This window comes from Epinephelus lanceolatus, chromosome 12 (assembly GCF_041903045.1).
Source record: "Epinephelus lanceolatus isolate andai-2023 chromosome 12, ASM4190304v1, whole genome shotgun sequence".
Taxonomy (NCBI): domain Eukaryota; kingdom Metazoa; phylum Chordata; class Actinopteri; order Perciformes; family Serranidae; genus Epinephelus; species Epinephelus lanceolatus.
Window position 1 is genome coordinate 25543983 of NC_135745.1, and position 14040 is coordinate 25558022.

Consider the following 14040-nt stretch of genomic DNA (forward strand, 5'->3'; position numbering starts at 1 on the left):
AAGCATATGTTGAATTACGATGTGGTTTTAAGAAAGTGACTGAGTACAAAACAAACATCATTTGTCAAATCAAATAATACATGCAGAACAGTCAAATCAGAGCGAGAGGTATCTGCGTGAGACAGAACAACACTGCCCTCTAGAGTCCATCCAGGGATCCAACAGCTGGACAAGAGAGTTTGGCATCACCAACTCCCATTGCAACATTATAAAAGTTCTGACATGCAGTAATAGCTTGAACATGCATAAGTTAATCATTGACAAGCCTTTGGCATCAAAATAAAGTTGGTGTTTTTATTTCAAGGATGACATTGACCCATGACTCTGGGCCAAATCTCAGTTGACACAGAGAGGTCATTCTGTGCCTGACCAGTGCCAGGACCCCAGTCAGTCTACAGCCCATAATAAAAAGAACACACAGGACATTAGAAAGGTTTGTGTTGCTCAGTTAGGGTTCTATCAGGAACATTTTATCCACACCTGAATGACTACATTATATTATATACATTACATCATACTTTCATTTATTTAAATTAATAAAATCTAGCAAGTGTATCAAAAAAAGTGTATGTAAAGTAAAAATGAGTGCTGTCTACAGCAGCGGGTCCCAAACGTTTTTGCCTCATGAGCCCTCAAAAGGAAGCAGTGTCGACTCAGGATGAGCAGTTCCCCCAGTGATTTTCAGATCTTTACATTTAAGCAAAATTAAACGATTAATTGGACCACGACCCACCACTCTGGTGTCTTTCACAAGACAACAAACCACTTAAGAGTCAGAAAAGTCCAGAACTACACTCCTTGAATGTATCTTGCGACTCCTTCAAAGGGTCCTGCCCCCCATGTTGGGAACCACTGCTGCACACTGAGAGTCAATGTGACCCAATATAAAAACTGCTCACACATGGCTTTATGTTTTAATTTCTTCTCCATAACCTTTGACCTTTAAGATACAGTGAGTGAAGACATATTGTATGCTAACTGCATTATAATATATTTTAGATTTCACATTACAAGTGTTTTATTACATTAGAGATCATCGTTCACTGTGACTTCATCTACTGGAACTTGACACTCAGAGGAAACATCTTCCTCTCTGCACAAGCCCTCTTAAACTATATCTGCTAATAGGAAGCACCGGTGGCCCTAAGAGCCCAATGCACTGCCAATTAAAGGGGATCTATGCGAATTTCAGAGCTTATGAGTTGTTTGGACAAAGTTCTCAGCATGGAGATGGCTGAGTCAGTGGCTAGCAGCTAACGGTGCTAACTCCATATACAGTGCTAAACAAAGGCAATAGAGCTAACAGAGTTAACCAAGGGGGAAACAGAGGGTTGGTGCTACAGTCTCGCATAGACGCCGTCCCTAAATCAACAGCAACTTCCATATGGGTGCAGCGCAAAGCAGTGGCAAAGAGCTAGCGAGTGAGATACACCACAACAAACCACAGAGGAGCTCGGATAACAACACACACAGAGGTAACATGACTTCTGCTCAGAATGCCATCACTCCACTCCACTGTTACACAAAGAGCCTGTAAACACATGTAAATAGACACAACACAAACAAATGAAGAAACATCTTCATTGGCTTGATGACACATGAAAACATAAATTTGGTGACACATTTGCAGCACTTTAGAAAAAGCACTGCAAGAAGCTCACAAGACAACACAAACTGTTAGCAGAGGATGCTAAAATGTAATGCACAGGGCTGGGAAACGCAGCGCTTGTTACTGTCGTTTATGGATTATGAACTTGTTTTAATAATAATAATAATAATAATAATAATAAACTTTATTTATATAGCACCTTTCATACAAGAGATGCAGCACAAACTGCTTTACAATAAGGGCATTATAAGAACTGACTGCTTCACATGAAAATAGACATAATGCACATAAAACAGAACTGATAAATAAAATTATAGAGTTGTAAAACTACAAATCATAAAACAAGTAAGATTTTAAAAGAGTTGCAGCAGCGTGAAGCGTAAACAGAAATAATTTCAGACCTGTATCAGGAAGTCTGAGCTAGTTAAAGGCTAAAGTGAACAGATGTATTTTTAGCATTCTTTTAAAAATATTTAGCGAGCTAGCTTCCCTGATATCTATAGGCAGCGTGTTCCATAGCTTTGGGGCATAATTGACAAAGGCAGCATCCACGATCTTCTTCCGGCTGTCGCTGGCTGTTAATATGTTTACTGCTGTTAATATCTGAATCACATAAAGACGCAAAACTTCATAAACTACAAACTATGCACGTCACTTTTTAGTGTGTCTTGGAAACAGTTTCTGTTGTCTTGCAGTGCTTTTCGTAAATGTATTGATGTTTCTGTGTGTTCGATGTTTCTTTTTTTGCATGTGTTGTGTCTATATACATGTCTTTACTTAATTTGCAGTGTGTTGAGCTGTCCGGGCCACCGTACCAGGCTCTCCTTTAGAGGCCACTAATACATGCAGTATTATCACTGGAGAATGCTGCAGCTGGATCACAGAAAGACGCCTGTCTCAGAGGACGCTGACATGGAGGAGATGATCCTGGGGGAAGCCACAGGGTGCACAGAGATCTGTGTGTGCTTCAGGGTGTAAGAGGCCCTTTGGCCTGTCCTCCATTGAATCCCTCTCCTACGCTCTGAGCGCCCCTTAGGTCTCATGTGGAAATATCTCCCATTAAGGTTGGTGTCTCCGCAGGCGTTGAACCACCATCCACCTGGAGGGTGACAGAAATTACATGTTGTGCAGCTGAATGACAAGTATTCATTACCCCCCTCTTTGCATCACATTGGGAACATGTCTCTTACATGTGCACCTGCTGTACCTGTGTAGTTGTGCGCACAGCTGGAGTCCTGGAGGTTGTCGTTGTCTCTGTCCTTGGTGGAGAACATCATGCCTGTGTGGTTGCTCATGGGGTCCAGCAAATCTCCAGACAGATGCGTGAGGTGAATGGTGTAGTTGCTCTCAGGACCATTAAGGTGGAATCTGTATTCGATGAAGCGCCTGCCCTGTTTCCAGTCTTCCAGCTGGATGTGAAGGACAGAGTTGCCCTGAGCGGCGAGAGCGTGGATCTTCCTGAGACCCAGCCAAAACTCCCCTGTGAGAGAGACATCATTGAGCGGTCAGAGCTGACATGATTTAACAAGTACCTTTAATGAAGAAGTGACGCACACAAACTTACATACAGAGGTGCAGGGGGACTTTAACTTACAAAGGTTATAAAATTCCAATTGTTCTAATCATGATATATGCCATTTAATTTAGGATGTGGCAGCTGAGAATGAATTTTCCGGCATTAAATGGGTAATTGGGTTTAGAGTCTTGAGAATAGTATCTCTCACCTTGAAAATCTCCAAACCCATTTTCATACTTCTCCCAGGTTTGATCAAAATTCACTGAACCGTCCCTCCTTCGCTGGATGACTGTTGCTCCATGATCTGAATGGAAAGAAAGAGATTAATTTTAAGGTATAATCCCCCTTATTTTCATGACATAATTTGAATACTATTTATGGTTGACATTTTTTAAGCAATAGCTATTTCATGTATTTACATTCTGTATTACATTTCATTGTTAGTGGCGGGGTCCGCCATTCCCCCTCTTGATTCAGACAAAATGACTACCTGTAAGCTAGTGTTACAATTTGCAATTTTATCACGTTGATATCAGGGACGAAGGCATTGAACAACGAAGGAAGAAATGAAACAAAACTTAATTAAAAATCCAAATCAAGACATCAATAAATAAAAAAGAAGAAAAGAAAAAAGAAAGAAAGAAAGTTAAAAACAAACAAACAAGGAAATGACCTGGAAAAAAATGCTTAAAAATCATAAAAATTCTGTAACATAATTTTAAAATGTAATAATACAATAATGATAATGATAATAATCATAAATATAGCTATTCCACTAGGTTTTTTCTTTTTTCCCTAGTCTTTTTAAAATAATTTTGTAAATCTATTTTTTTTTTTTTTTTTTACAATTTGTAAAAAAAAAATGTACAAGAAATTGCACCAATTTGCTCAGGGTTCAAATGTTTCAATAAAAGGCGCCTGAAAGCAGCACAAGAAAAGTGATGTCGCTCCATGTTCCAATGGGTTGAAGAAAACTTCACCCACCAAATGACCTTTTGTATATCACTAACTTACTCTGTGTTATGTTAAATTCTCTATTACAACTCGTGTAGTGATTCAAGTATCATTTATTGGGTCCATGTCATTGGTCCGACATCCCATTGGTCCGACATCCCATTAGTCCGACAGTCCACGGTGCTGAACGGCTCCCGGCGGGCGTATTTCTGCCTTGATGGTGCGCCGCGACTGGCTCTGGGTCAGCTGGGAAAGGCTTGAGGTGAAGCAGGCTCACAGCTTATACGTTTGTCACTTTCTTTTTCATTTTAACCCACACCATGATCTTTTCCTAACCCTAACCAAGTGGTTTTAGTGCCTAAACCTAACCAGACCTTAACCACAGGGCATCATGATGATTTTGGAACGGACTTCGGAACAATGGGTTTAATATGGTCGGAACAATGGGATGATGGACCAATGGGCAGTTCCCCATTTATTAGGGTTGAGGGGAAAAACTTATGCAGTGTAGTATCGTGATATATGTGTGGCAAAATTGTATCGATACACAAACGCTAAGTATGAGGTTTTTTTTACTATATTAATGATTATTTTAAACACAAATTAAAATTTTGGTAGACTACTAAAATGCTGAAATCAATGACTTTTTCAGTCCACTAGATGCATTTTAGTGAGATTAACCAACTGATAAAACAGACAGCCCTTTATGACAGTGGACCTAATAGTGAAACTTATCTATGCTCCTTTAAAGCCAGATTTAATTGAAAAAAACCCTGCAATTTTACGAGATGAGGGAGAATAATTATATGCACATCACGTAGGTGTGAGGTTATCAACAAACAGTGTACATTAAGGTTATTTCTTTCTCAGTAATTTTACCTCACAGTACACAGGAGCTATTGGTTTACTGCTGCGTTGATTGGTAGTTTGTTTGCATTATTGTGTGATAATAATAATAACACAAACAAACTAACTGACTGAGGCAGTGGTAGACCTTCAGCTTCTGTGATCAGAGAGGTAAAATTACTGTTTTGTTAATGGAATCTGGCTTTGAAGAGGGCATAGATAAATTTTACTTATAGTTCAGTTCCCCATTGGAAAAGGCTGTCTGTTTGCTAAGTACTGAGCATACAACTCGATAAATGAGACTTGAATTATACAAAAAGAGTTGTGTACGAGTTTGTAAACAGATATTTTTTTTAATATAGTTTTGCTGTTGTTAAGCGTGGACCCCTAGGACTTCAATTCATCAAGAATTTTCTCTGTTTTGGATTCTTCATTCACCATGGAGACATGCGACAAAAGCAAAGTTTTCTTCAAGAATTCAGCACAACAGAGGGGTGAGGAATTGACATTCAAATTGCCATTTGGACATGAAGTATTCCTTTAATTTACTGTTAATACAAAGCCAACATTTGCAAGAAGAAACTAGTCCTCTGCTGGGATGAAGTGAAATGTTTGTGTGACAGTACATTACCTTTGCCCATGTCACAAAAAGCCATGAAGGGCTCCGCTCCAGAGGGTCTGATGGCATAGACGCCACTGACTCGTTCCCCTCTGTTGAACAGGTCGCTGCAGTCTGATGGCAGATCTATTTAAAAATGAATACAAACATGATTTCAAACTTGAAACTGTTCTGCATAAAGACAAGCTGTAAAATTGTAATCTGAGGCAAAGGAGTGGAAGTGCACTTGTGACTAGGTGGTCAACAGTTCGCATCAGCAACATCAGCAGGAAAAATGTGTGGATAACTGATTGCTTAGTAAGCGCTGAATGCAGCAGGAAGGTATGAAGCTGCAGAAAATTGCTGTAAATTGTCGAGACATATTCTTAAACTATGAGCATTGACAAAGTAAGATTGAATAAATAACCTTCAGGGCTTGCTGATATACTGCATGACAAATAAAAGATGCCAGATGTTTATATCACACATCAACATTTCCTCATGTTTTACTGTTATCCAACTTACTCGTCATGTCGGGGGTGCTGGCAGAGCTCGAGGTCAGATAAGGGGCAAGTGTTGGTGCCTCACTGTTGAACGTTTCAGGCATCCTCTCAATGGTCTCTTGAGGCAACGTGTTGACCGTTAACTGGCAAGGCAAGGCAAGTTTATTTGTAGAGCACAATTCGTACACAAAGTAATTCAAAGTGCTTTACAGAACAAGAAAATACATTAAAATCACAATACAAAATAAAAACATAAATAATCATTATAAGGTCGGTAGTAAGAAAAGCATTTAGCTTGCCGACATAATCCTCAATCTGACCATGGAGAAATACTGTGGATTGAATCGCAATTCCACACATAATAAAGTTTGGGCTGTTATTCTGCAAAGGTAGATATTTTCCAAAGTTTTTGAGATATTTTACAGTAACAATATAAATTTGAGCTGTCAAGACCAAGGGAAATGCAAATGTATTATAACACCGAGGCGCTGGCGGAGATTATTAAAAATATGGACAGCTCCTTCATTATGTCTGCACCCTCCAAAGATTTAAAGTCTAAATTACATAGTACCATGACTCCATTAAAGTTTCTTTCTACCAGCACATTCAGTGCAATGCCACAATGATGACAGCTCATAACTCACAAAGCTGGCAAAATGATGTTAGGAGATTTCCTGAAAAATGCATACTTCTGCACATCAACAAACTAAAAGCCCATCTGAACTGACACGGCCTTCCACTCTGACTGAATGAGGGACTGTATGAAGATGATTGCGGTGGGAGGGAGGGCTGAAAATTATTTAATTTTGAAAAAAGGATGAGCCATCTGAGCATAATTAATATTTTTCTACCACTCTTTCCTTTTATGAAATAATATAATTCATGTCATGACCCACTGGTGAATATTTCACCCGCTCTCTGGTATTGAACAGAATTTCTAAGTGAACAGCTGTTTCAGCCCCTGAATAAGTGAACTGGGAATCGGCACCAGATCTGTCAAAATGTCCTTACATCCCAAACAAGAGAATAGGTCGGTTGCCAATGACAACCAAAATTACATAACCACTGGAGAGTACCCCCGACAGAGGCATGTACCCATAGAACTGGAGTTACATCCAGTAACTACTAGTTAATGTTGTGTAAAAGTTAGTTTTGTTAGGTTCAGGCCAACACATTCTCCGACCTCATCACATACAAAATACACTTACATTTTCACAGGAAATGTACTGTTTACATACAGTCTCTTTCAAAATAAATGCACTACGTCAATACAACACTGCGAATTGACAAATTTATCCTACACCAATAAATGCACGTGGTGATTTTAGCCAACACACACCTGTGGTGGGGTTTAGGAAAAAAGAACAGAGTTTGGCTTTACAATCTTACAGGAAGCTAACACCGGCCTCCTGGGTGAAAGTCAGTGGTTGTTAGACCTATCCCACCCGCCTTACTCAGACTTCTGCCCACTTAACTTTCGTTGTTGTCCTGCCGCGTTCCCCCTAACGCCACTGGGCACCTAACCGCAACTGGCCACATATCATGACGATGTGAAAGGATAGCTTTTTTCATTGGTGTCTGATGCTGGAAGTCACTGCCCAAGCCCCGGTTTTTGACGACATGAACAGTGATCTCCTGGGTGAAAGTCCCATGTTTGTTTTACTCATCCATTAACCCTGATCTCCACCACATGTAGACTTTTCACTGATGTTCTCATTTGCTCCTGTCATAATTACTACAGCCACTAGAGGTCACCACCTAACAATAAACGTAAATCTGGTTTTTAGTAAGCCGCTTACACAGATGACCTGTACACCCTTTTCTTTGGGAGGGACGGTCTGGGCTGGATGAATATATATAAATATATATATTTATATATATATATATATATATGAATTAGAACAGATGATGCTATAGCCTGATATGTATGACATCACGTGCCTCTCTTTCCATCAAATCAGTTACACGACACCTGAGTTGCATAGCTGCCGTGTTGGAAACACTTCTTTTCAGATAGTTTCTAAAGAGTGCAGCTTCATTTATGAATGTGATGATTGATTTTATTTTTTATTTTTTTTATTCTAAATGGAAAATTTTAAAAGACCAACATGCCCCTGATCATTTTCCTACACTCCCTAGCATTCACCTTTTCCTCCAGACTCTTGATCTTCACTCTTTGGTGATTGAGTTGGTCACTCTGCTCCCTCACAGCATTCAGAAGCTCTATGATGCTCCGCTCCTGGCTTTGGATCACCTCCTGATCAGGGAAGTTATATAATTGTTAATATTATACATAATACATAGTTTGTGTTGTAGCAGTCACACTGTACATAGCATAAGTCTGCATTCAAAAAGAATATCCTGGTATCTTGTTAAAAGTTTGTCTACCAATTATTTTCAGAAGACAGAAGATGTTAGTTTAAAACAAGGAACATTTTTACTGCTGTAATTTCTTCCTGTGCAGAAAAGAATAGGCTGCCCATAGAAAAGCTGCCATCCCATCCAGGTGTTCATGTGCCAATTAGTTAGTGTTGCATCTAACTAATCATTCAGAAGCATTTCCACCAAAAAAAAAAAAAAAAAAAAAATCCAAGTGCAGGTTTCCTTTCTAACAACAGGTGACTCACCCTGAGGCTGTTGATCTCAGCTACGTGTTCGCTTGTCACCATACCATGTGACAGGCTGCTGAGCTTCTCTTCCAGGCCATCCACCTTGCTCTGTAAGCGACTCTTCTCCTGCAGGATGCTATCCACTTTAGAGTTGATCTCAACAGACAGGCCCCTGATCTCTTCATTATTGGCCTTCAGTACCACAGTGGTCTTCTTCAGCTCCTCCTCTTCCTCTTTAATTTCACTGGCGAGCACTGAGAGCTGGTAGAACGAGCGGTCGAAGATGTTGAGCTTCTGGACGATGTCATTTATCTGTCCCTTTGTCTTCTGCACAAACTCCCGCAGGCTCTGACCCAGCTGCAGGAGGCCGTTCGCCAGAAGACGCACATCATCCAGCGCTGCAAAGCGGGAGCGAGTTTCAGCCGGGGCCTCAAGTTGGAGGACTGGCTGCTCCTCTCTGCCACAGAGGGCAGGGACACAGGCAGCAGCCAGGACCAACACTAAGGGAGATAGTAGAATTCTCATGTTGTTGTCGTGCTGCTTCTCTGGCTGTGTGTCGGTGATGTTAGAGGAACAACTGGCAGCCAGCTCTCTCCGCTGTCATCAGGAAAAGGGTGAAGATCCCGGCCTTTATGTACACTGTCTAAAATCAGGTCAATGATTAACTGGTTCAACTAATCAATATCTGAATGGATGATGTAGTTTTAGCCCAGTGTTGGCATTGTAGGTCTCTGGACACTACAATCATGTAAGACCTTTACATTTCATAGGTAGTGTATCAACATTTCCACAGTGATATAGTTCACAGTACATGTACATGTATGAGCTGATGCCTTTTAAAGATGGAGGGCATTTCAGTCGTGATTGTAGCACCAAAAATGGGCATCTTTTTGCCAGACATTAGGAAACTTCCAAAGCTTAGGTTTTTAGCAAGACATCAATGGTATTTCCAGCCATAGCTGTGGCACCAAAACTGGATGTTTTTTTTACTGAGACACTGGAATTTTATGAGCGGTGATTGTGGCACCAAAACCAGATGTTTTTTAGCAAGACATTGGCGATACTTCCAGCAGTGGTTGGGGCACCAAAAAATTGGTGTTTTGTCAGTCAGACAGGGTGGCATTGTCAGGGGGCATCACAGCATTTTTGGTGATGGTTGTGGCACCAAAAATGGGTGTTTTTTAGTCAGATATCAGAGTATTTCAGGCTAGGATTGTAGCCAGGCATTAGAACATTTCCAAAACCTGATGTTTTTTTAGCAAGACCACAGCAGTATTTCCAGCCCAGATTTTTGAGACATTGGGACTTTTCCAGTGGTGGTTGTGGCACCAAAATTGGATATTTTTTAGCCAGACATTAGGAAACTTCTGAAGCTTAAGTTTTTAGCAAGACATTGGCGGTATTTGTAGCCCATCTGTGGCACCAAAACTGTGTGCTTTTTATTTGTCAGACACTGGGACTTTTCCAGTGGTGGTTGTGGCACCAGAATTTGAAGTTTTTTTGCAAGACACTGGCAGTTTTGTTGCTTTGGTTGGGGCACCAAAAAATGGGTGTTTTTTTAGTCAGCCATGGTGGCATTCTTGGCGGGGATTGTGGCACCAAAACTGGGTGTTTTTTAGCAAGACATAAGAACATTTCCAGTGGTGGTTGTGGCACCAACACCTGATGTTTTTTGGAAAACCCCAGCAGTATTTCCAGCCCAGATTTTTGAGACATTGGGACTTTTCCAGTGGTGGTTGTGGCACCAAAATTGGATGTTTTAAAGGGCCAGTGTGTAATATTTGGCATGGTTTATTGTCAATCTGAATCTGAATCTGAATATTCTACCCATTAATATGTTTATACAAGTGTATGATCGCTATAAAATAAAATTCGTTTGGTTTTCGTAGCCTTATAATTATGCTTTTATATATATATATATATATATATATATATATATATATATATATATCAAGGGCCTTGCTTTAGAGAGATCGCCATCTTGTGCCATCATGTAGTATGTACGGCAGACCGAGCGGACAATCCAGCCAGAGAACGCGTTTCGCGTATATAAATGAACCAATGAAGACAGCGGAAGAAGGGAAGAAGGAGGAGGAAACAGCAGAGAGTGTTAGTAGTTCGTCGATAGAGAGTAGTGAAAAGTTTTTTTAGTTATAAAGTTTGCGAATGGACCACACTTACCACGCAACAGGAGAGAATGAACCCGAACCGTCACCTGCGAGGAAAAGAAGACGCAACTTCACTCCTTGTGATGCACTCTCTGCGGCGCTTTTCCTCCTGATGATATATCTCCCCAACAATGGCAGCAGTAGCACCGAATCCCATTCTGTGCATTCAGCCTCTCTTCTCACCTGCTCAGCATCAGACACATGGAGTTCCTCATCTGTATGCTCTGGCTCAAACAGGTATGGCTCTGGGTCTGTGTCCGCTACAAGAAACTCTTCAAAATCGCGTTCAAAGTCATCCATTGCAGCTGCTATAGTCCGGAGATATCGCTAGGCTAAATAAACAGCTGAGCTCTGTTTACCGGCTACGCTGTCAGTCAGTGTGCGGGCTGGAGATTGGTGTAGCAGAGAGGGGAGGGGGGTCCCCAGTATGGCAAACGAGTATGTGTGTAAAGTTATTAAGTGTGTCTGTTACGCTAGAAGAGTCAGAGTTTGGGATGGAGTGGAGTGTTACCAGAGTTTCTGGAGTGCTCAAATAAACGGGCCTTTTTCCCGAACGCTCCTCTGGTCTCCTGCTCGTGAGGGATTCATTACAATATCGTAACATGGTTTAGATTTCTAAATAAACATTCACCTCGTCGCTAGATAGTCCTACACCTGAAAAAGTTGTGTGCAAGGCTTTTTGTCCCTACGAGGCCACCGTCATTTACCCGATGGGAGGGGTGAGCGAGTGAGCCCTCCAATCTAGAATTTGACCACTGATGTCACTGTTTTCAATGGTTTTCAACCCATTTTACACACTGGACCTTTAAGCAAAACATCTGCAGTTTGGTTGGTTTGGTCAGGGTGCCAAAATATAGGTGTTTTTTCAGTCAGACATCAGGGCATTTGCAGCAGTGGTTATGGCACAGAAACTGGGAATTTTTAGCCAGATCTTTTCCTAAATCTTACCAAACGATTTTTGTGCCTAAACATAATCACACAATACTGCCACAACCAAAAAATAAACAAAAGCACACTCCTTTGCATTGACTGAAAACTAAAGATGTTTTCCTCTCAGTCAGAACAGCCTGACATTGTGTTTACAACTGACCTGTAGTTACTTGTGCTGAGGTCATGGCTGGTCTCTGTGATTGTTGCCTGGCTTGTTTATTTTTAAACAGGAAGATGACCTGGTTTACATATAGGATCTATTTAGAAATATGTCTTACAAGTTCAAGCTTTCGAAATGTTTAGCTTTATTTATTTTGATCCAGTAGTGGGTAAATGTTTTGCAGGTGCTGTGCAAGTATAGATGTATGTAATGTCACTAGGGAACAAACAGCTGTTGCTCAAAGATGAAATCAAGCAACATGAATTGTTTGCACCAAAATCTAAAGACAAAAATGCTGCCTGGTTCAACATGTTTCAACTCATTGATAAAATAATTGCTTTACCTTCCAACAGTGAAACACCATAGCCTGCAGGAAAGTTGCAAAACCACTACTTTAATTTTCACTCCTTATACTCTACACGCACACAATGCAAAAAAACAAGTGGCTGAATTGTGATGCATGCCCCCTGTTAAAAGTGGGAGTACAAGGTGAAATATAACCGACAATGAATGCAGGATGATGACCCGCGTTTTCCTCTGTTAAATGTTAACCACCCATTTGAAGGCAGTGCTGCATGAGCTCCCACAGTGTGTACACAGTAAACACAGTCCACAACCCTGACTCCAGCACGGGGTCCTGCTCTCTACAAGGTAAAATGAATAGAAGCACAGTGGCCGACATACATGAAACATGACGGAGCAGCCGCAGTCTAGAGTAAGAGTAAAGGGGCCATGGAGAGGGCAAGGGGGTGTGTGAGGAACAAAGGAAGGGGAGTGGGCCAGAGATCTACGTATAGAAGGATTGGAGGTAGAACACTGGGTTCATGAATACATATTTACATTTTTATCATGGGACAGTGTGCTTCCTTTGGTCATTGCAAATACAAACACAAACCCACGCTACTGTGAGAAGAACATCAAAGCACTACTGATGAACTCCAAGGTCTCCCTTCAAAGAATCGTACACCCGTACATGGAAAGAGGCCTAGAAGCATGATTACACATTAATTGTGTTATTTAATTTCTCTACTGCTTTGACCGCCGGCCAACCTCTCCTGCTCAGGAAGAGGGTCAGTGTCATGCAGATGGTCAATGCCCTTATTTTTAGATTATCTGATCAAGACCATAGATTGTAAAACACATTAGTTTGTGGACTGCTGTCTTAAAGCGGAGTCTGGAGTTTTTGCTGTGTCCATCAAAGATTTTTTGGAGTCAGAAGTGACCTGAGGTGTACTTGGATGACTGTAAACGATTGAGTTATATAAAAAGTCTCTGCCGTACAGTTGTCATTATGAGGAAATTAGCTATAGAGACCAAAACATGCTTAGATGCAGACCTTGAAATCCACCCACTCCACCAAGTTGACTCATTTTACTGGCACTGTGACATGAAACAGCGGTTTCTTGGTTTACATAAAAACAATCAAATCAGTCCCACAGGTGGGACTAATACCATTATCAAGCTGTTTTCAAAGCATCGTCAAGTGGTGCACCAGAACCAATGTGGAGTAATATCAGCAATGGTGATTACTGCAAGATAGTCAGTGCTATAGAGGCTGTTCTAAAGTGATGTCTTACAATATCACCTGACATGTTTAATTTCGTAAAACCCCGGCAAAAGCAGCATGTTGGCATGGCTACACATCAGTGTGGACTTAAAAAGACATTAGTTTCAAGTGGATACATTGTTCTCTGGTGATTGGTTAGGGAAAATTAAATCCACCTCCCACCCCTGGAAATTGGTTACAGTGAACGCAATGTCAGACTGAAGTTGGAAACAGAGTGTAACGAGCTGTCTGATATTTGACAAGTGACTTCCTTTCCTTTAAGGCCCTGACACCGAACCAACTTCAGAGAACTAGCAGCAAAGGCCCCTGCTGTGTCGCTTGATGTTGCCCTGTTTCTGCCAAAAAGTTGCACATCAACACACCACAAAGACTACAGCTGACAGCGAACCAGCTGTCAGCTGTAGGCCTGACAATGAACGACAGCTGACTGTTGGCTTGGTGTGTCAGGGCTCTTACAGATATAGAATGGAGTTCCTCAAGGTTCTGTTTTAGGTCCCCTTCTGTTTTCCATTTTCATGCAATGACAACTCTGTTTGAGTTGACAATTTACAAGACCAAAACAGTTTTGTTCACCCCAGAG

General features: G+C 41.0%; 1 protein-coding gene across 1 annotated transcript; it reads right to left on the bottom strand.

Moving 5' to 3' along the window:
* Nucleotides 1-280: 280 nt before the first annotated feature.
* On the bottom strand, nucleotides 281-9254 carry LOC117272467 (angiopoietin-related protein 3-like). The gene is made up of 7 exons (XM_033651410.2): nucleotides 8654-9254; nucleotides 8173-8283; nucleotides 6049-6169; nucleotides 5557-5670; nucleotides 3334-3429; nucleotides 2817-3089; nucleotides 281-2708 (listed from the first exon to the last, which is right to left on the bottom strand). The coding sequence occupies exons 1-7, from the start codon at nucleotides 9158-9160 to the stop codon at nucleotides 2488-2490; spliced, it is 1443 nt and encodes a 480-aa protein (XP_033507301.1). The 5' UTR covers nucleotides 9161-9254; the 3' UTR covers nucleotides 281-2487.
* Nucleotides 9255-14040: the final 4786 nt, after the last annotated feature.